This window comes from Coregonus clupeaformis, chromosome 34, assembly GCF_020615455.1.
Source record: "Coregonus clupeaformis isolate EN_2021a chromosome 34, ASM2061545v1, whole genome shotgun sequence".
NCBI classification, from domain to species: Eukaryota; Metazoa; Chordata; class Actinopteri; order Salmoniformes; family Salmonidae; genus Coregonus; species Coregonus clupeaformis.
In genome coordinates this window covers 44,614,598-44,638,354 of record NC_059225.1, presented here as the reverse complement: position 1 = coordinate 44,638,354, position 23,757 = coordinate 44,614,598, and the positions used below count along the sequence as shown (strand labels likewise).

Sequence of the window (23,757 nt, the reverse complement as noted above, 5' to 3'; positions counted from 1 at the left end):
TGACAACAGAAAATGGGGTCTCTCTCTCTCCATTGTTCTTAACAGGTCATACTCATGGCGATGGGGCCAAACAGGCCAAGGGGGCCAGTAGCCTGCACAGACATGCTGTAATGCAGCTGGTTATTCCAGCTCAGGGAGCTCCTTTAGGAAACTGTGTGTGTGTGTGTGTCCAGAGTGTGGCAGGAGCTTTCTTCTTTACCACCCCCCTTCCCTCCTCGCCTATAAGCCCTGTTTGGCCAGATGTAAGGTTTGTTAAAGCTTCACATCTAGCAGGGAGGAGTTGTAAATTAGCTCAGATCAAAATAGTCAGAGGCAGACGTGTCCCCCATGGACACACACACACACACACACACACATACTGAGAAAGAGAGAGAGACACGTCCCTGTCAGAGAGAGAGACAGCCACATCCCCACACATGGACACACACGCACGCACGCACACATGCACACACACACACACACACACACACACACACACACACACACACAGGTGGCAGGTGCTTCCTTCTGCACCACCCTCCTCCGCCATAAACCCTGTTTGGCCAGATGTAAGCCAGCTAGCGCTGTCAAATAAATGGCATATGTCACCGAGACACACCTTACAGTGGGGAAAAAAAGTATTTAGTCAGCCACCAATTGTGCAAGTTCTCCCACTTAAAAAGATGAGAGAGGCCTGTAATTTTCATCATAGGTACACGTCAACTATGACAGACAAAATGAGGAAAAAAAATCCAGAAAATCACATTGTAGGATTTTTTATGAATTTATTTGCAAATTATGGTGGAAAATAAGTATTTGGTCAATAACAAAAGTTTCTCAATACTTTGTTATATACCCTTTGTTGGCAATGACACAGGTCAAACGTTTTCTGTAAGTCTTCACAAGGTTTTCACACACTGTTGCTGGTATTTTGGCCCATTCCTCCATGCAGATCTCCTCTAGAGCAGTGATGTTTTGGGGCTGTCGCTGGGCAACACAGACTTTCAACTCCCTCCAAAGATTTTCTATGGGGTTGAGATCTGGAGACTGGCTAGGCCACTCCAGGACCTTGAAATGCTTCTTACGAAGCCACTCCTTCGTTGCCCGGGCGGTGTGTTTGGGATCATTGTCATGCTGAAAGACCCAGCCACGTTTCATCTTCAATGCCCTTGCTGATGGAAGGAGGTTTTCACTCAAAATCTCACGATACATGGCCCCATTCATTCTTTCCTTTACACAGATCAGTCGTCCTGGTCCCTTTGCAGAAAAACAGCCCCAAAGCATGATGTTTCCACCCCCATGCTTCACAGTAGGTATGGTGTTCTTTGGATGCAACTCAGCATTCTTTGTCCTCCAAACACGACGAGTTGAGTTTTTACCAAAAAGTTATATTTTGGTTTCATCTGACCATATGACATTGTCCCAATCCTCTTCTGGATCATCCAAATGCACTCTAGCAAACTTCAGACGGGCCTGGACATGTACTGGCTTAAGCAGGGGGACACGTCTCGCACTGCAGGATTTGAGTCCCTGGCGGCGTAGTGTGTTACTGATGGTAGGCTTTGTTACTTTGGTCCCAGCTCTCTGCAGGTCATTTACTAGGTCCCCCCGTGTGGTTCTGGGATTTTTGCTCACCGTTCACGTGATAATTTTGACCCCACGGGGTGAGATCTTGCGTGGAGCCCCAGATCGAGGGAGATTATCAGTGGTCTTGTATGTCTTCCATTTCCTAATAATTGCTCCCACAGTTGATTTCTTCAAACCAAGCTGCTTACCTATTGCAGATTCAGTCTTCCCAGCCTGGTGCAGGTCTACAATTTTGTTTCTGGTGTCCTTTGACAGCTCTTTGGTCTTGGCCATAGTGGAGTTTGGAGTGTGACTGTTTGAGGTTGTGGACAGTTGTCTTTTATACTGATAACAAGTTCAAACAGGTGCCATTAATACAGGTAACGAGTGGAGGACAGAGGAGCCTCTTAAAGAAGAAGTTACAGGTCTGTGAGAGCCAGAAATCTTGCTTGTTTGTAGGTGACCAAATACTTATTTTCCACCATAATTTGCAAATAAAATCATTAAAAATCCTACAATGTGATTTTCTGGAGAAAAAAAATCTAAATTTGTCTGTCATAGTTGATGTGTACCTATGATGAAAATTACAGGCCTCTCTCATCTTTTTAAGTGGGAGAACTTGCACAATTGGTGGCTGACTAAATACTTTTTTCCCCCACTGTATAGGGCAAGTTGCCATTTTAACATAGAGAGGGAAAAGGAAGAGAGAGGAACATTATTACCAAGGACATGTTGAAGGCACAACCAGTCATTTCCTGATGGTGTTGGTGATGGTTTGATTGTGGTGGCATTTCTGAGCCTGTAGGGTTTATCATAGGCAGGTCTGTTATTGCGTTTGGCTGGATGTTTTTCTCCAGTAGTGATCTCTTGGCTGCTGGGTGATGATGTAAAGAAAAAAAGTATTCTCCCTCCCAGGTGGAGAGAGTTATGAGTCTTAGGGAGGGTTAGCAAAATGGTCATTCTGAGACCGAGATTGACAGCACATTATTAAAAATGCCAATGTGGGTGGGTGTGTGCGGATTCACATACACATACATGCACGAACACACACACACACACACACATTCTCTCTCTCTCTCACACACACACACACACACACACACACGCAGTCTCCTTCACCCTCATGATGAAAGACAGTCTTACCGTAAAGTGCATTATTATACTTTATGAAAAAATCCATAATGCAATAACACTGTGAGAAGGTATAAGAACGCAGGCCCTTCCCCCTGGAAAAGAAAATGCATGATACTGACAGAAAAGGCTCCTTACGCTGTTTGTAATTTCAAAAGCAATCACAGACAATTTCACAACTCAATCTAAATGTCCCCCCAACCTATCAAGCATATCACTGTCCTATAGAGACACATTTGTCAAAATTAAACATTTAATTACGATTTAATTTATTTTCATGATACACATCAAGTCGTGCGAAGTGGAGACAAGATCGATGAATCATCTTAGAGGACGGTGATACAGTAGATGATTCTACACATACAGTTGAAGTCGGAAGTTTACATACACCTTAGCCAAATACATTTAAACTCAGTTTTTCACAATTCCTGACATTTAATCCTAGTAAAAATGTCCTGTCTTAGTTCAGTTAGGATCACCACTTTAGTTTAAGAATGTGAAATGTCAGAATAATAGTAGAGAGAATGATTTATTTCAGCTTTATTTCTTTCATCACATTCCCAGTGGGTCAGAAGTTTACATACACTCAATTAGTATTTGGTAGCATTGCCTTTAAATTGTTTAACTTGGGTCAAACGTTTCAGGTAGCCTTCCACAAGCTTCCCACAATAAGTTGGGTGAATTTTGGCCCATTCCTCCTGACAGAGCTGGTGTAACTGAGTCAGGTTTATAGGCATCCTTGCTCGCACACGCGTTTTCAGTTCTGCCCACAAATTTTCTAAAATAATTGAGGTCAGGGCTTTGTGATGGCCACTCCAATACCTTGACTTGTTGTCCTTAAGCCATTTTGCCACAACTTTGGAAGTATGCTTGGGGTCATTGTTAATTTGGAAGACCCATTTGCCACCAAGCTTTAACTTCCTGACTGATGTCTTGAGATGTTGCTTCAATATATCCACATAATTTTTCCTTCCTCATGATGCCATCTATTTTGTGAAGTGCACCAGTCCCTCCTGCAGCAAAGCACCCCCACAGCATGATGCTGCCACCCCCGTGCTTCACGGTTGGGATAGTGTTCTTCGCCTTAGAAGCAACCCCCTTTTTCCTCCAAACATAATGATGGTCATTATGGCCAAACAGCTCTATTTTTGTTTCATCAGACCAGAGGACATTTCTACAAAAAGTACGATCTTTGTCCCCATGTGCAGTTGCAAACCGTAGTCTGGCTTTTTTATGGCGGTTTTGGAGTAGTGGCCTCTTCGTTGCTGAGCGGCCTTACAGGTTATGTTGATGTAGGGCTTGTTCTACTGTGGATATAGATACTTTTGTACCTGTTTCCTCCAGCATCTTCACAAGGTCCTTTGCTGTTGTTCTGGGATTGATTTGCACTTTTCGCACCAAAGTACGTTCATCTCGAGGAGACAGAACGCGTCTCCTTCCTGAGCGGTATGATGGCTGCGTGGTCCCATGGTGTTTATTCTCGCATGCTATTGTTTGTACAGATGGTCGTGGTACCTTCAGGCGTTTGGAAATTGCTCCAAAGGATGAACCAGACTTGTGGAGGTCTACAAATTTATTTCTGAGGTCTTGGCTGATTTCTTTAGATTTTCCCTTGATGTCAAGCAAAGAGGCACTGAGTTTGAAGGTAGGCCTTGAAATACATCCACAGGTACACCTCCAATTGACTCAAATGATGTCAATTAGCCTATCAGAAGCTTCTAAAGCCATGACATCATTTTCTGGAATTTTCCAAGCTGTTTAAAGGCACAGTCAACTTAGTGTATGTAAACTTCTGACCCACTGGAATTGTGATACAGTGAATTATAAGTGAAATAATCTGTCTGTAAACAATTGTTGGAAAAATTACTTGTGTCATGAACAAAGTAGATGTCCTAACCGACTTGCCAAAACTATAGTTTGTTAACAAGAAATTTGTGGAGTGGTTGAAAAACAAGTTTTAATGACTCCAACCGAGGTGTATGTAAACTTCCGACTTCAACTGTATGTTACGGTGTCAAATCTACCGAGTCGACGAGGAAAATAAGAAAAGTTTGTTCTTTCTGACGGAGTGAACGAAGGAAAGTGATGGAGAAGGACGGGTGAGATGGAGGGATGGGAAATGGGCATCACTCTCTGTCACGGATAACTCTGCCTTCTGGGGCCTCAGAATATTATCTCTCTCCCTTTCTCTCTCTCTCTCTCTCTCTCTCTCTCTCTCTCTCTCTCTCTCTCTCTCTCTCTCTCTCTCTCTCTCTCTCTCTCTCTCTCTCTCTCTCTCTCTCTCTCTCTCTCTCTCTCTCTCTCTCTCTCTCTCTCTCTCTCTCTCTCTCTCTCTCTCTCTCTCTCTCTCTCTCTCTCTCTCTCTCTCTCTCTCTCTCTCTCTCCCTCTCACTTTCTCTCTCTCCTTCTCCCCCTTTCTCTCATTCTCTCTCTGTCTCTCTCTCTTTCCTTCTCTCTAACCCCTCTTTCTGTGTGTTAGTGAAAAGAGAAGGAGAGGGATCAGTTGGAGAATTACCCATGGCAGTTCATTCTACTAGGGCAAGGGGTTGCAAGGGAGAAAGATGGAGGATAGTGGTATAGTGGGTCTCAAGCCTTTCTTACTCAAATGGAGGAAACTAGAACTGAAAAGGCTAGCTTGGTGAGCTGTGAACACTGTGAAGACTGTTCTAGAGGCAGGTTACAGTGTGTAAAACTACACTGAATGTACAAAACATTAAGAACACCTTCCTAATATTGAGGTCCACCCCCCTCAGAACAGCCTCAATTCGTCGGGGCATGGACTCCACAAGGTGTCGAAGGCATTCCACAGGGATGCTGGCCCATGTTGACTCCAACACTTCCCACAGTTGTGTCAAGTTGGCTGGGTGTCCTTTGGGTGGTGGACCATACTTGATACACACAGGAAACTGTTGAGCGTGAAAATCCCAGCAGCGTTGCAGTTCTTGACACAAACCGGTGTGCCTGGCACCTACTACCATACACCGTTCAAAGGCACTTAAATATTTTGTATGGCCCATTCACCCTCTGAATGGCACACATACACAATCCATGTCTCAATTGTCTCAAGGCTTAAAAATCCTTATTTAACCTGTCTCCCCTTCATCTACACTGATTGAAGTGGATTTAACAAGTGACATCAATAAGGGATCATAGCTTTCACCTGGATTCACCTGGTCAGTGTGTCATGGAAAGAGCAGGTGTCCTTAATGTTTTGTACACTCAGAGGCATGAAATTGTAAAACCAGTGAAATGTTAAACAGGTATGTATCATACACATTCCACATGTCTAAATATTGTTAGGTGAGATTATTAATGGGATCATGTTGTTATGTTGAACGTTAGTAAAACAACCGTGGGAGTGTTCAAGTGTTCAGATCTATCCACAGAGAACGATAAGGAGAACACTGTTGTCATGGATACACCTCAGGTGTAAAGTAGACAGTTTGAAATTATGGCCTCTTGATAACCGTACCGTACACACACTATCAATGTTATAGCCTTTCTCAGGCATATATTATTGCATGTGATCTGAATGTTTGTCAGTGTTTTCCCTGGCATTTACATATGCATTTTCTTTGAATTCTCATATAGCAGTTTTACCTCCATGAGTTTCAATGGAACATTTTGGTTTGTTGCTTATTAAAAAACTGTGGTAAGTACAAATCATCTGTCTATTAGGCTTTGTATTGCATCACATTTCCTTGCCTTGTGGTCTTTGTTGGATGGTAGTTCGGTGGTCAGAGACACGTGCGGTCGTATCAAACACACCTCGGTTGTATTGAACACAGCTCGGTCGTATTGAACCCACCTCTGATCTCTAATTCCGCAGGATTAGGAGCCACATGTAAAGCTTCACATCTAGCAGGGAGGAGTTGTAAATTAGCTCAGATCAAAGTAGTCGGAGGCAGACGTGTCCCCCATGGACACACACACACACATCCCCGGGTGGATTTGTAGGGATTCCTCTACTCCTCCTCTGTGACAGACCCTGGTCCATGGGGAAAGGCAAGCCAAAGCCGACTAACTGATATCAGCTTTAATGTGACTTATCGATTTTACTGCTTTCGATTTTAATGCCACCAGAGGGGGTCAGAGTTTAATAGGTTAGCATTGAATTACTCTCTGTTACAGTAGTCTTCCCTATGTGGGTAAAGTACACTAGAGTGCTAACAGGATCTAGGAAGATTTGTCCCAAGCCTGATCATGCACTGTATTGTACAATGGGTTCTGGGGGTGAAGTTTCCGTAAGTGCAGATCTGCAATCAGCTCTCCGCCAAACTCTTCTCTTCCGCTAATTTCACCCGTGTTTATCATGGCCAAAAAGCAAACTGACCCAATATCAGTGTCTAGGTGCAACTTCACCCTACTCCATATGATGGGCTCTGTTGAGGAGACACAGTAGTCATGCGTGTTATAATAGACTTACCAACCGCTAACCAGAAATGCTGTTGTATGTATCTAGAGGAGGTGACAGTCACAATAGGAGCAAATAATTATGAGCTCTCTGGATTCTGCTCCACTAATTAGCGTACAATAACGCATAACAACCAGATGTCACAGCAGTGTTATTCACTGTTGAATCCAATGGTGAGGTTCAGCATGATGACAATAAGAGAATAAGACAGTTAAGTGATAATGCCCGAGAAGCCGGTGTTGGGAGGACCTAACAACAATATATCCTCCAAACACCGGCTTCGAGGGCATTATCACTTAACTGTCTTATTCTCTTATTGGTACTAACATATTCAAATAATGATTGACATATTTTAATTAAAAACATTATTTTGATGAATTTATTCATGCTATTTCATCCTTCCACAAGATATATTCCTGATACAAATCCAAGGTTGCTACCCAAGCCAGCTGGTTCGGTTGCCAGAGACGCGACCCAGTCATGTTCTAAATGTTCTATTGCCATACTGGCTGGCAACGTTCTTATCCCTTGCTTGCTAGATAGCCAACTACGGCTAACTTACAGTCATGTCAAACAGTGCAGTCAGTATAACAGCAAAGTAGCTGCATTTGCATTTGTTTAAGCTTTTCTAGTGACATTTATGTGGATATATCCATAACAATGAGCTAATGATGCGCGATTTCACATGCCATAGAAAATGTGCTCTCTCTTCAGGACGCTGTTGTTCAGAGGAGCTAGCCAACAACACAGCTAACACAATCACTTCAAGCTGAAAAGACTGCAAACTAGCTGCATTTTGTTTTGTTTTAACAGTTTTCTATTGACATTTCTTTGTATATATCCATAAAAATTATGCTGATTCATGATTTCGATTGGCTGAGAAAAGCTGCTTGCCTGTCTGTCTCGTCCCGACTCCCGACTCCCGACCCCTACACATTCATTACTATACGACAGCTGGAGATCGAATTTCAATATTGAAACAATGTTGCAAATGTTGGAAGACAGACAGCAAGGTTTATACAAATCTCCGCTATTGAAAACCAATTGTTAAGTCTAAAAGAAACGGGAGCTAATGTCTAGATGCTTATTACAGTGGAGATCAAGTTTATAAATTGTCTGGCTGAGCTAAGGAGAGAGTGGATTAACTCGGCGGTCCTCATGAGAGCCAGTTTCATCAAAGCGCTTGATGGTTTTTGCGACTGCACTTGAAGAAACTTAAAAAGTTATTGAAATGTTCCGTATTGACTGACCTTCATGTCTTCAAGTAATGATGGACTGTCATTTCTCTTTGCTTATTTGAGCTGTTCTTGCCATAATATGGACTTGGTCTTTTACCAAATAGGGCTATCTTGTGTATACCTACAAGGTAGGGGGCTACCTTGTCACAACACAACTGATTGGCTCAAATGCATAAAGAAGGAAAGAAATTCCACAAATTAACTTTTAAGAAGGCACACCTGTTAATTGAAATGCATTCCAGGTGACTACCTCATGAAGCTGGTTGAGAGAATGCCAAGAGTGTGAAAAGCTGTCATCAAGGCAAAGGGTGGCTATTTGAAGAATCTCAAATATAAAATATATTTTGATTTGTTTAACACTTTTTGGGTTACTACATGATTACATATGTGTTATTTCATAGTTTCGATGTCTTCACTATTATTCTACATTGTAGAAAATAGTAAAAACAAAGAAAAACCCTTGAATGAGTAGGTGTTCTAAAACCATTGATGGGTAGTGTAATCAGATTACATTGCTGAGTTTGGATAATCTAAAAGTTATGTTACTGATTACAATTTTGGACAGATAACTAGAAACTGTAATGGATTACATGGCAAAACAAGTCAACGAAAATATAGATTTAGAAGTAAAATACACTATTGTTTCCTATGAATCTTTCCACACAGTGGGATATATCCCACTTCAACAGATCAACATGAAGCACTTATAACATGTTGCCTGATACTATATTTCCTGCAGCCTGCCATCAGTGGTTGAACGCAGTCTGACCCTGTTTAAGCAGCCAGCCCAGCCTGGTCCTGAGCCCTAGCTGCTATAATGAAGGGTGTCTGCAGCAGCGTCTCTGGAGTGGTACCATGGATACTGTAATTAGTGATATCTAAAGGCCTAGGCGGCCATTGTGTCTACACAGAGATGGGAAGACAAGAGCTCGCCGCTCCCTCTCTCCCTCAATCTCTCTCTCCCACTTCACCACCCCCCTCCCTCTCCTCCCTGCCTCTCTCCCTCCTTCCCTCCCTGCATTATTTAATTATACAGCGCTCTATTTCTATATCCAAACACAATACACCCTCATCCCTCTCTTATTCATCTTCCCTCTCTTCCTTCCGTGTTTATGCTCTTATTCTATTGCCTCTCTGCTATTTGCATTGTCTCCTGACTCTGCTGATCCTGTTCCCACTCCTCTATTATCATTTCATTCTCTCCATTCTCTCTCCATTCTCTCTCAATTTTCTCTTTCTCTCTCTCTCTTCCACACTCTATATCTTCCTCTCTCCTTTTCCCTCTCTCCCTCCCTCCCTCTCTCCCTCCCTATTGCCTCTATCTGTTTTTTGTTGTTTTATGCTCTCGTTTTATGCTCCACCCCCCCGCCCCCGCTCCCACCCCCCGAGACCCGGATTGTTTACTTTGCCTTTCCAACATCTCTCTCTCTGCAGCTTCAACGGTAATCTTTCTTTCAAATATTTGTTTCTTCCGTCTCAGGATTCTGTCTCTGTGTGCCTCATTCCCGGAATCTTAACTGTGCCTCCGAACTCGGCACACATGCACTTTAACACTTGCCACCTTCAATATAGATCTATTCCCCTTTCCCCCACAATACATTTAGATGTAGGTGGTCGAGTGTTGAGAGTGTTCAGGCTGGAATTCGTCTCCAGAGGAATTCAATCAAATTACATCTGGTGCTTTTTCCATGGCACGAATCGGCAAACTTCCCTCCATTCAAACCTCCATCCGAACCGGTTACTGGTGCATGGTGCTTGCAACGCCAGGGTTGTGGGTTCGTTTCCCACGGGGGGCCAGTATGAAAAATTTATGCACTCACTAACTGTAAGTCGCTCTGGATAAGAGCGTCTGCTAAATGACTAAAATGTAAATGTAATGATCAAATCAAATCAAATTGTATTGGTCACATTCGCCAAAAACAACAGGTGTAGGCTTTACTGTGAAATGCTTACTTACGAGCCCATTCCCAACAATGCAGAGTTAAAAAGTAAAAAAACAAAGGAAAATAGTAACACAATAAAATATTGAGGCTATATACAAGGAGTACCGGTACCGAGTCAATGTGCAGGGGTACGAGGTAGTTGAGGTAATTGAGGAAATGCAGTATGCACATGTAGGTAGGGGTAAAAGTGACTAGGCAATCAGGATAGATAATAAACAGAGTAGCAGCAGCATGTGTGAAAGTGTGTGTGTGTGTGTGTGTGTGTGGCGTCAATATGCATGTGTGTGTGTTTTGTGTGTGTGTAAGCATATGTAGTGTGTGTGTGTGTGTGTGTTGGAGTGTCAGTGTAGTATGTGTGAGTGTGTGGGTAGAGTCTAGTGAGTGTGCATAGAGCCAGTGCAAGAGAGTCAGTGCAAAACAATACAAATAATAAAGGGGGTCAATGTAAATAGTTCAGGTAGCCGTTTGATTAATTGTTCAGCAGTATTATGGCTTGGGGGTAGAAGCTGTTCAGCAGCATTTTGGTCCCAGACTTGGTGCTCTGGTACCGCTTGCCGTGTCGTAGCAGAGAGAACAGTCTATGACTTGGTTGGCTGGAGTATTTGATCATTTTTAGGGCTTTCCTCTGACACCGCCTGGTATACATGTCCTGGATGGCAGGGAGCTCGGCCCCAGTGATGTACTGGGCCATACGCACTATCCTCTACAGCGCCTTGCAGTCGGATGCCGAGCAGTTGCCATACCAAGTGGTGATGCAGCCAGTCAAGATTCTCTCAATGGTGTAGCTGTAGAACTTTTGAGGATATGAGGGCCCATGCCAAATCTTTTCAGCCTCCTGTCACGCCTCCTCCTCTTTACGACTGTGTTGGTGTGTTTGGACCATGATAGGTCCTTAGTGATGTAGACACCGAAGAACTTGAAGCTCTCAACCCGCTCCACTAGAACAACGTCGATGTGAATGGAGCGTGTTCGGACCTCCGTTTCCTGTAGTCCACGATAAACTCCTTTGTTTTTTCATTGTCTGTGAAATGACGACAGCCAGGGAAAGTAATTCCCAACTTTGCCTGCGATGGAAATGTAGAAGATAAGCTGTTATGGATGGTCCAGGTGGACGCAGGGACAAAGACCTGGTGAAGGTCAGGATGGGGTTCTGTTGGAAAAAACACAATGAGGCTTGCAGGTATTCTACTAGCATTCTACTGCAATGATACAAACTGGCATTCTACTATCACTGCATTGACAGAAACAAAAGCCAGTCAGGGGGGAAAAAGAGCCAACCACCAACAAACATGTAATCTGATTACCCAAAAAACTATAACTGTAATCAATTACTTTATCAGCTAAAATATTTATTGAAATTACAGATACTTTTGATTACTTCTTAGATACTTTTGATTACAAGATGATTACTTCTTAGATTACTTTACAATTCAGAAAGGAGGTTTGCGGATAAATACATTATGACACCTTTCTGTTTTCTCAATGACATTCAATTCAGCATTGAAAAAGGCATACATTTAAGTTTGTTCCACCTGAACGAGTCTGACCACAAGTCAGAGACCAGTATGATGATACACCAATGTACAGTTGAAGTCGGAAGTTTACATACACCTTAGCCAAATACATTTAAACTCAGTTTTTCAAAATTCCTGACATTTAATCCTAGTAAAACTTCCCTGTCTTAGGTCAGTCAGGATCACCACTTTATTCTAAGAATGTGAAATGTCAGAATAATAGTAGAGAGAATTATTTATTTCAGCTTTTATTTCTTTCATCACATTCCCAGTGGGTCAGAAGTGTCACGCCCTGACTCAGGGGACGCTTAAATGTTGAGTCAGGGTGTGTATATTCTTTGTTGTTCGTTTTCTATGTTTGTATTCTAGTATGTGTAGTTCTATGTTGGCCGGTGTGGTTCCCAATCAGAGGCAGCTGTCGCTCGTTGTCTCTGATTGGGGATCATACTTAGGCAGCCTATTGGCACTAGTGGGTTGTGAGATCTTGTTCCTTGTAAGGTATGTTGTGTGTGCTACCTTGGACTTCACGTTTCATTTCGTTTATTGTTTTGTTGAGTGTTTATTGGTTTAATAAACATGTACGTATATCACGCTGCGCCTTGGTCTGTCCCGTCATTAGACGAACGTGACAAGAAGTTTACATACACTCAATTAGTATTTGGTAGCATTGCCTTTAATTTTTTTAACTTGGGTCAAACGTTTCAGGTAGCCTTCCACAAGCTTCTCACAATAATTTGGGTGAATTTTGGCCCATTCGTCCTGACAGAGCTGGTGTAACTGAGTCAGGTTTGTAGGCCTCCTTGCTCGCACATGCTTTTTCAGTTCTGCCCACAAATGTTCTATAGGATTGAGGTCAGGGCTTTGTGATGACCACTCCAATACCTTGACTTTGCTGTCCTTAAGCCATTTTTCCACAACTTTGGACGCATGCTTGGGGTCATTGTCCATTTGGAAGACCCATTTGCGACCAAGCTTTAACTTCCTGACTGATGGCTTCAATATATCCACATAATTTTCCTTCCTCATGATGCCATTTATTTTATGAAGTGCACCAGTCCCTCCTGCAGAAAAGCACCCCCACAGCATGATGCTGCCACCCCCGTGCTTCACGGTTGGGATGGTGTTCTTCGGCTTGCAAGCTACCCCCTTTTCCTCCAAACATAACAATGGTCATTATGTCCAAACAGTTCTATTTTTGTTTCATCAGACCAGAGGACTTTTCTCCAAAAAGTACGATCTTTGTCCCCATGTGCAGTTGAAAACTGTGGTCTGGCTTTTTTATGGTGGTTTTGGAGCAGTGGCTTCTTCCTTGCTGAGCGACCTTTCAGGTTATGTCGATATAGGACTCGTTTTACTGTGGATATAGATACTTTTGTACCTGTTTCCTCCAGCATCTTCACAAGGTCCTTTGCTGTTGTTCTGGGATTGATTTGCACTTTTCGCACCAAAGTACGTTCATCTCTAGGTGACAGAACGTGTCTCCTTCCTGAGAGGGATTACGGCTGCGTGGTCCCATGGTGTTTATACTTGTGTACTATTGTTTGTACAGATGAACGTGGTACCTTCAGGCATTTGGAAATTGCTCCCAAGGATGAACCAGACTTGTGGAGGTCTACAATGTTTTTTCTGAGGTCTTGGCTGATTTCTTTTGATTTTCCCATGATGTCAAGCAAAGATGCACTGAGTTTGAAGGTAGGCCTTGAAATACATCCACAGGTACACCTCCAATTGACTCAAATGATGTCAATTAGCCTATCAGAAGCTTCTAAAGCCATTACATCATTTTCTGGAATTTTCCAAGCTGTTTAAAGGCACAGTAAACTTAGTGTATGTGAACTTCTGGCCCACTGGAATTGTTATACAGTGAATTATTAGTGAAATAATCTGCCTGTAAACAATTGTTTGAAAAATTACTTGTGTCATGCACAAAGTCGATGTCCTAACCGACTTGCCAAAACTATAGTTTGTTAACAAGAAATTTGTGGAGTGGTTGAAAAACGAGTTTGAATGATTCCAACCTAAATGTATGTTAACTTCCGACTTCAACTGTATTTGATGGATATTTTTTGTCTTCTTCTAATGCCTCTTAATGGTAAAGTAATCCAAAAGTAACTGAAAGTAATCCGATTACGTTACTGTGTAATCCAAATGTTTACGTTACTGATTACAATTTTGGGCAGGTATTTAGTAACTGAAACAGATTACATTTAGAAAGTAACCTACCCAACCCTGTCCGTGGATGGCTAATTGGCAGATAGGCCCTCCAATGAGAGACTGGGAACAGTTTCAGTCTGGCCAATCATACAGTACGGACAGTAGTCCCTGGTGGATAGAGCTAGATTAAGCTGAGTTTGAGACTTTGTATTTAGCCCATTTTTTTATTTTCTACTGTTATGAGTTCATGTGTGTGAGTGTGTGTGTGTGTGTTCGTGCCTGCGTCTGTGCCTGTATCCGTGTTTGTGTATATATATGTAAACGTGCGTACACACACATCCACTCACCACGCCCTTAGAGATCATGTTCGCCATCAAACAGACGAGTGACCTCTGAGAGACTGAGAAGCAACTGAGAAGTGGAGATCATAAAAATCAATGGAGCGCTCCATAAACATAAGCACACTAATGCTCTTCCTGTGCACAATTAGATTCTGTTATGGAGCATAATGGAGAGATACAGAGACACACAGATGCACACACACACACACACACCCACACACACATACACACATACACATAGATTCTGTTATTACTAGTAATGGGGAGATGGGCAGGTGAAGGGGATTGGAAATGATGGTAATTGAAAATTAATGTAATGAAGCGACATACAATCTCCAACATCTGCTTTCCTGCCTGCTAGTTGTTCATAGGGAGAATAATTACATTGACAGGCAATGCTGCTCTGGCCGGGACCTGGAGAAGAAAAGGTTGTTGGATGAATAACCTTAGTTGTGTGAAGTGAAGGATTGAATATGTGTCTTGTATTGACAACCGTTAATTCATCAAATGGATGTTATAGAGTTGAAATAAATAGCCTCAAGGACAAAGTGCTACATTTCAATGCAACACAGTTTAAATTCTACTCTGAATAGATTTACTTAGAAATAATATAATCTAGTCTCTACGTATATTTTGGGATTGATGGTTGCAATAAAACAATTAAATTAAACTAAACTGAAAATATTCAAATAAAGTGAAATACTTAATCTAAGAACTATGATATATTAGGGCTCATGCATATCCCCTCGGCTCTAAATCATTTTCTAATATTTGTTTAGAATAATTAAAGGGAAGATTGCAGAATTAGGTTGCTGTTAAACATTCTGATTTGTTTCATCTAAAAGTCCCAATACAGCATATTATATTTGTATTTTGGGAGAAATATGTATTTTATCAAGTCGGCTAAGTGACATACAGTGGGGGAAAAAAGTATTTAGTCAGCCACCAATTGTGCAAGTTCTCCCACTTAAAAAGATGAGCGAGGCCTGTAATTTTCATCATAGGTACACGTCAACTATGACAGACAAATTGAGGAGAAAAAAATCAGAAAATCACATTGTAGGATTTTTAATGAATTTATTTGCAAATTATGGTGGAAAATAAGTATTTGGTCACCTACAAACAAGCAAGATTTCTGGCTCTCACAGACCTGTAACTTCTTCTTTAAGAGGCTCCTCTGTCCTCCACTCGTTACCTGTATTAATGGCACCTGTTTGAACTTGTTATCAGTATAAAAGACACCTGTCCACAACCTCAAACAGTCACACTCCAAACTCCACTATGGCCAAGACCAAAGAACTGTCAAAGGACACCAGAAACAAAATGGTAGACCTGCACCAGGCTGGGAAGACTGAATCTGCAATAGGTAAGCAGCTTGGTTTGAAGAAATCAACTGTGGGAGCAATTATTAGGAAATGGAAGACATACAAGACCACTGACAATCTCCCTCGATCTGGGGCTCCACGCAAGATCTCACCCCGTGGGGTCAAAATGATCACAAGAACGGTGAGCAAAAATCCCAGAACCACACGGGGGGGACCTAGTGAATGACCTGCAGAGAGCTGGGACCAAAGTAACAAAGCCTACCATCAGTAACACACTACGCCGCCAGGGACTCAAATCCTGCAGTGCCAGACGTGTCCCCCTGCTTAAGCCAGTACATGTCCAGGCCCGTCTGAAGTTTGCTAGAGTGCATTTGGATGATCCAGAAGAGGATTGGGAGAATGTCATATGGTCAGATGAAACCAAAATATAACTTTTTGGTAAAAACTCAACTCGTCGTGTTTGGAGGACAAAGAATGCTGAGTTGCATCCAAAGAACACCATACCTACTGTGAAGCATGGGGGTGGAAACATCATGCCTTGGGGCTGTTTTTCTGCAAAGGGACCAGGACGACTGATCCGTGTAAAGGAAAGAATGAATGGGGCCATGTATCATGAGATTTTGAATGCAAGGGCATTGAAGATGAAACGTGGCTGGGTCTTTCAGCATGACAATGATCCCAAACACACCGCCCGGGCAACGAAGGAGTGGCTTCGTAAGAAGCATTTCAAGGTCCTGGAGTGGCCTAGCCAGTCTCCAGATCTCAACCCCATAGAAAATCTTTGGAGGGAGTTGAAAGTCCGTGTTGCCCAGCGACAGCCCCAAAACATCACTACTCTAGAGGAGATCTGCATGGAGGAATGGGCCAAAATACCAGCAACAGTGTGTGAAAACCTTGTGAAGACTTACAGAAACCGTTTGACCTGTGTCATTGCCAACAAAGGGTATATAACAAAGTATTGAGAAACTTTTGTTATTGAACAAATACTTATTTTCCACCATAATTTGCAAATAAATTCATTAAAAATCCTACAATGTGATTTTCTGGATTTTTTTTTCTCATTTTGTCTGTCATAGTTGACGTGTACCTATGATGAAAATTACAGGCCTCTCTCATCTTTTTAAGTGGGAGAACTTGCACAATTGGTGGCTGACTAAATACTTTTTTTCCCCCACTGTATAATGGCTAACACTAACATTGGCAACCATGATATCCTGCAAGTTATATCGGCCATTGAAGTTCAGGCAGTTCAGCAACAATAAAGACCTTGAAATAAACAATGACATTAATCCAATTTTTTTTTTTACAATTTATTTCTGCTAAATGTGCAGTATACTGTTGATGGAGTTGTTGTAGCTTGCTTGCTAACTTATTCCATCCCCAAACTCCATGCTAGATCTGTGTGAGTGGGCCAGTTCATTTTAGATGGGCCCGGTGCATTTAGATAGCTGGCTATCTGCATTTCTCATCATCTACTAGCAACATAACATGACAAAACTCTTTGTGCACTTTAATACCTACTTACCCGATTCACTTAGGCTCAGTTGTACAACGTTTTCTTAAGGTAATTCCTATATGCCATGAAAAGGACAGATATACTGTATAGTTTGAATATTACATTCCTTTTAATATTTGGTGTATAGGCAAATATTTAGAGCTAACACTGGGCTTTGAAACACCTCTTTATTCTCTATGAAGGACGTCTCATCCTCAGAAGTATCAGAAGACAGCATTCTTTCTTTTCAACTGTGATTTGCTGAATATGATTGCGTAATGTGTGTGCGTGTGTGTGTGTGTGCGTGCATGTGTCTGCGTGTGTGTGTGCGTTTGCTGTGCCCTTCTCTAGTTGGCGTCCTTTTCCTCTCAGGTAGTCTGCCTCGAGAGGCTCCTAGTGTTCTGTGTCCATCTATCTATCTGCCTCCTGCCTCCCCACTCCCCACACACCTCTCCAATAGGTCATACATTTGGCTCCTAACTATGCCTGTCGAGCAGGGATCAGAGAGAGAGAGAGGGAGATTAGATGATGTGAGGTGGATCGATGGCTTATGGCTGGCCAGAACTTGCTTGCACACGAAACATACAAACACATGTGTGTGTACATGCAGACACACATACACACACTAGCAGGCACAATCACATACACACATACACACAGACATTATGTTATGCAGACGTCCTTTGTAGAGGGAAGGAGAATGATGAGGTAATCCTCCTGGGACACCAAGTGCTGTTGACTGAACGACTGAGAGGCCTCCATTTGATGAAGGGGTAAAAAAGACAACAGAGCACAGATGTCTCCATATCTCCTCAGTGTTTGGGGGAAGATGTGAGATGGAGACACATGGAGAGAGAGAGAACCCAGCCAGACCTTGTTTATTTATTTATCTATGATTTTATTTATTTATTTCCTCCATTTGCAGAGCGCAGCAAGGCTCCCCTTCCTGTTGTTACAGCTTGTTTGTTGCTGTTTGTTTACGCGACAGACAGACACTGACAGACAGACACTGACAGACAGACAAATGCCTTCATGGGGGGAGGCACTCAGAGAGGAGTACAGTGCAAACTGACAAATTAGCAAAACGCTAAATATACACGTCACCAATAACCCAGCGGACCTCGCCATAACAAGACATCGACATGATCCAAATATCCACCACCAATTGATTCTCTACTACTGTGGGATTTTAGAGTGAAATGGAATGAGGACTTTTAAGACTCAGTCAGTCACGTTTGTCAGCCTGGGTCCGTGCTGGTCTATAAAGCTCAGTGAGTCTCTGAGATCTATGCAGGGCAAATAGTCTGCTGTGTGAAAGATCTGGTCGCCATGGGGATGTGTCTGTCTGACTGTGTTATCTGTTCAGAGCGGAGGCTGGCACATCAGACAGTCGGTCGGTTGTATCAACAGACTGGGATAATGATAAGACTAAAGTCTATGGTCAACTACAGCTCAAGACACTGTTGGGATAAAGTTTGTCCAAATTCAGGTGTTTTGGTTTTTTATTTGGTCTGGTGTGTCTCTGTGTTATCTTGTGTGAGTGTATGTGCATGCGTGAGGGTAATATTTGCTCATATTTATCTGCTGTTTTAAAGATTACATTCAATGTTTTGAAATGAATACAAACATTGGCCTAAACTGCAATTTACAGTTTGTTAAAGTAGAATGAAATGTACATGACTAATCTCTCAATGTCAACTGTGTTTTGTCTTCTTCTTGCAGGTATCCCCAATAGCATTGGTCCAGTTAGTAAGTAAATCCAAAGCAGAAAAGAAAACACAGAAACTGCTTGATGCTTTGCTAAGTCTTATCATATCCCTCCCTAAAGTCCACTTGGTTTTAAATGTTCATTTCTGATTTAGATCCTCCATTATTCATTAAGTGAAGGATCAGTCATAATTGGTTTGGAAATGTTCATTATGCCAGGGTTAGTTTAATTCCCTGTTGTTTTCCTCCCTAAAGGAATAAGCAATAGCTCTCTGCCATATTGTCTAGAATGCTCAGTGTGGAGGTGGACTAAATCACCTTCAACAAGATAAGCCTAGATAGCAGCCAGACGCCTGAGCATGCATACAAAACATGTTTTTGCCCCTATGCATTATACATAAATGGCATATAGAGTTTATGAAAGTGCCCAGACCTCAGTGGTGGAATAATGTCAGGGAGGTCAGTTTAATATGAGCGCTGGATATTATCTGCTGCAGCCAGTCGCCCCTGGAGCACAGAGAGAGACATCTAGAGATGTAGTCTGTTGTTACTACAGCAGCCAGCTGGGACTGCACCTCAGGGGAATAACAGGAGACACACACACCAAGGCTGCGTCTTCCCTCTATAGTGCACTACTTTTGACCAGAGTTCTATGGGCCGTGGTCAAAAGTAGTGCACTATATAGGGAATCGGGGGTGTCATTTCAGACATACACAGGTATTGAACAAGTCAAAGTGCATTCAGAGCCCCAGCCCATTCCGCATCAATCCACCTATCAATCAACGTATTGATTGATGTGGAATTCTCCTGAGATGCAGTCCCTAGCTAGCTCCCCCTCTATGGGGGAAAAACCAATAGACACAAATCAGCTAAGATGGACAGCATCTCATTAGTCTTGAATGGTTTCCTCTCTTTGATTCCTGGCTGTATCTCCATGACTGCAGATATCTAAAGGACTAGCTAGGTTAGAGCAATATGGCTACCAGACCTACCCAGTCCTTTTATGTGTCAGCATTCATGAAGGGAAGGAGACAAGGAAAGGAAGCTGTTTATAAGTATTGGGACGTAGCCATGATCAGAATTTACAATGGTATCCCTACATTGGCTAGTCGGCTAGTTGGCGATGAACTTTGAAACACAACTTTGAACCACAACAGTAACCACAACTGAGGTCAAACTAACGTAAATGTAAACCGATAATTTGATCCAAACAATAACCAGTTTATCATGAAAATTCAGAGAAATTTGATGTCAGAAATTAGCATAGAACCAAGTGGACCCCCTCCCTCCCCCTACCCCAACCCCGCAATCTTAGAGAGCTGAATGTGTTCAGTGTTTTCTCCTGCCTGTGCATGGCCAATGCTCTATACATATGCTGCATGCATGTTCTTCATACATATACATACTGTATATGCTGTACATACACCACTCACACATCACACCCTCGCTAGCTCCTCCCCAACCCAACCCCACACCTAGTCAGACCATCACCAACGGCTGCTCTCTCTCTTAGTGGGGAGTGTCTGTATTATAGCCCGTCTGTCTGTCTGTGGGTGTGACTCACAGAAAGGACACACTCACTGACTGACTGACGATGGCCAAGTCTGTATGGTTCATTCAGACCTGTAGGTATTGAAACACTCACGAGATGCTGTCTGTCTGTCTCTACACCAGCAGAACCAACCCCATAACTACCACAACATGAAACACTACCCAGCTTTGGTACTGTAGACACACCTAGGATGAAGTTGGGGTAAAACAAACTGAAATCGTGTGTATGTAGCTATGTCCTCTCAATTAAAAAAGAACCATCCAGAACACAGCTAAATGTCCTTGAGGACAGAGCAGCAAACAGAAAATGCTGCACTTTTTCATATTGTGTTTGAAAGTAATTTAATTCTTTATTGACTTTTCCTCAATTCTATTTCAAGTTGATTAAGCCAGCCAGAATTGCCCTAATGCAGCCATTAAAGCAAAATTAATATAAAAAAAACAGCTTCTGGGCTCTACGAGATTACATTTCGTTATGACAGCAGCATTGATTATAATCCGTCACTTCTCATTAAGCACGGCTTACCTGTATTCTCCCTCACCTAATAACTAATAGAACAACAGATGTGATACTTATTGGATCGAAATAATGCTCTAATTTCTCTAATCAAATTCCTCTAATTATGATGCCAATGAGATTTTTTTTTTATATGACAACACCACATGTCAATTTCATGTATTTCTTTTCCAATAAAGGAAGTATTTGTGTTGTCACTGAGTTCTGGATTTTACAAACATTATTCCTTTATTGATATAAAATGAAGTAGTGTGTCCTTTCTACCTGTTATTTTGTTTGTTAGTTTTTTCTCCTTATCCTGTAAAACAGAACTTCCCATCACGGTTACTGATCAATATCTCAACAGAACATATTCTCTTGAAAACAATCCAAAACCCCTAAATACTTACAATAAATAACTTGCTGGCCAATATTGGATTCTGGCCAATATTGCTGAACAATGTATTTAGGACTGACATGACATACTATGTACTTTATCAGTTATGGAGCTGTCATGGATAGGGTTTGGATAGTAACTCAATCAGTCAAACACTACAGTATATACTGACTGTATGTCTGTGTGCCTGAGTGCATGCATAACCAAACCCATTAATTACCCATATCCTTAACAAAACCGAACATATTACAAACAATTATACACACCACACGGTAATGCTCACTATCTAATGGCACGGTAGTTAAGTTGCTTGCTGTGACACCACTGGACACTAATCACCGGCCAATGATCACATGATCAGATGACCACACTGAAGTCGGCGATACTGCGACACAGAGACTTGGTGATGCTTTAGTGGGGGGATTACAATACTAGAAGACATGACAAGCCTTTCCTTCTGTCTCTGCTTGACTCAAGACCACTCCATCCCTGAACCAACCCACCAACCACAATCACCAAACACCGCCAGTATTTCCCCCGCCACGGAAATACAGAATTGTATGTAATTAGGTTACAGTACACCACAACTATCAGTCATTCCAACCCCTGACACACCACATTATGTATTAATCGTTATTCCTCAACCAGAAATACACTGTAATTAGATATTGATTGAATAGTCAATTTGATGAATTAAACAAAATGCCTGCGACAACTTTGTTTTCTATCTATACACTCTTAGAAAAAAAGGTGCTAAGTAGAACCGTATAGGGTTATTTGGTTTGTCCCCATAGGGGAACCCTTTTTGGTGAAAGGTAGAACGTTTTGCAGAGGGTTCTACCTAGAACCCTTGATGTAGGGTTCTACATAAAACCCCCTGTTGTTCTACCAAGAACCCTTTTATCTTTGATGGGTTCTTCCTAGAACAATCTCTGAACAGTTCCATCAGCCTTATTACCCTTAAAAATTAAACTCTTTATGACAATACATTATGTATCATAAGATCTTTCTTTGAGGGCCTAGTTATACCCTAACACAGTGGCGTTAGGAAACTCTTGGTTTACAGGCCAAATCAGGCCAGGAAGTCACATTATGCTGTCTTGCAAAGTGATTTGTAATTCCTATTAGAATCCAGCCAGAGTGAGGATATCCAACAATTAGAACTTTTAATCACCAGCAACCTGCATTCAGAATGACTGCCACTGTAGGGAAGATTGATTAATGGGACTACCTCAGTAACGGGTGCAATAAGTCCAACTACTTAGTTTAGAATGTTTTTATTTATCTTTGTGTAGCATAAGATTAATCAACCAATCAATGTACATGCAAACACACAGATATTGAAACAAACAATTCTGAAAATCAACCTGCAAAAGGAGCATGCTGGGAAATAGGATAATGATGGGCGTGGTTTTTTATGTTTTTTCTCTACACAGTAAAAATTACACACTCACACTCAACTCTGGTTATTAACACCAACACTGAGGTTATTTTACGCCACTGAGTGTTAAAGTAACTGTCCAGTGTTTCCAGATTTATATTAAATATTACCTATAATTAATTACAATATGAATTTAAATAGTTTTCCTTCCAGAAAAGTATGTTAAAAATAAGCTGTTCTGTGTTGGAATGGTGTGGGCGTACCCCAACAACAGAATGGTGTGGGCATATACTGGTCATAAAAAATATAAATGCCAGTAGCCCGCTTATTGGCCAGCTCATCTTCCTCAGGAGGATGGCATCATCCTCTATGACGAAATAGCAAGCATTTTTTAAATGGTCTGTTTGAGATACAAGTTTGAGGGGGAGTTTTTGAAATGTTTTTTCTTCAGCTTATGCTTTGGCCACAAGTATGAGTATAGGATGAGTCAACAACATTATTTGAGGATGAGTTAACAGGATATTAACTTTTAAAAGTTCGATTTTCACTGGATAGTTAGTTTAAGTTAATTTAACTCCTGAATCAACACTAGAAATGTTATATTGAAAAATCAACACTAGGTAACACTGGCAAATTTGCTGTGTGTACAATGCCTTCAGAAATTATTCACACCCCTTGACTTTTTCCACATTTTGTTGTGTTACAGCCTTGCCTACACACAATACCCCATAATGTGAAAGTGTAGTTAATAAGTATTCAAACCTTTTGTTATGGCAAGCCTAAATAAGTTCAGGAGTAAAAATGTGCTTAACAAGTCACATAATAAGTTGCATGGACTCTGTGTGCAATAATAGTGTTTAACATGATTTTTGAATGACTACCTCATCTCTGTACCCCACACATACAATTATCTATAAAGTCCCTCAGTAGAGCAGTGAAGCTGCAGACATTGAATATCCCTTTGAGCATGGTGAAGCTATTAATAACACTTTGGATGGTGTATCAATACACCCAGTCACTACAAAGATACAGGCATCCTTCCTAACTCAGTTGCCGGAGAGGAAGGAAACCGCTCAGGGATTTCACCATGAGGCCAACGGTGACTTTAAAACAGTTACACAGTTT

At 41.7% G+C, this 23,757-nt stretch overlaps 1 protein-coding gene across 10 annotated transcripts in view; it reads left to right on the top strand.

Moving 5' to 3' along the window:
- ntng1a (netrin g1a) overlaps positions 1-23,757 on the top strand; it is a 157,949-nt gene that overhangs the window by 112,685 nt on the left and 21,507 nt on the right. For all 10 annotated transcript variants that reach the window (XM_041862227.2, XM_041862231.2, XM_041862233.2 and 7 more), the window contains exon 5: positions 18,823-18,849. In XM_041862227.2, the coding sequence (XP_041718161.1) occupies positions 18,823-18,849 (27 nt within the window). The remainder of the gene's footprint in view (positions 1-18,822; positions 18,850-23,757) is intronic.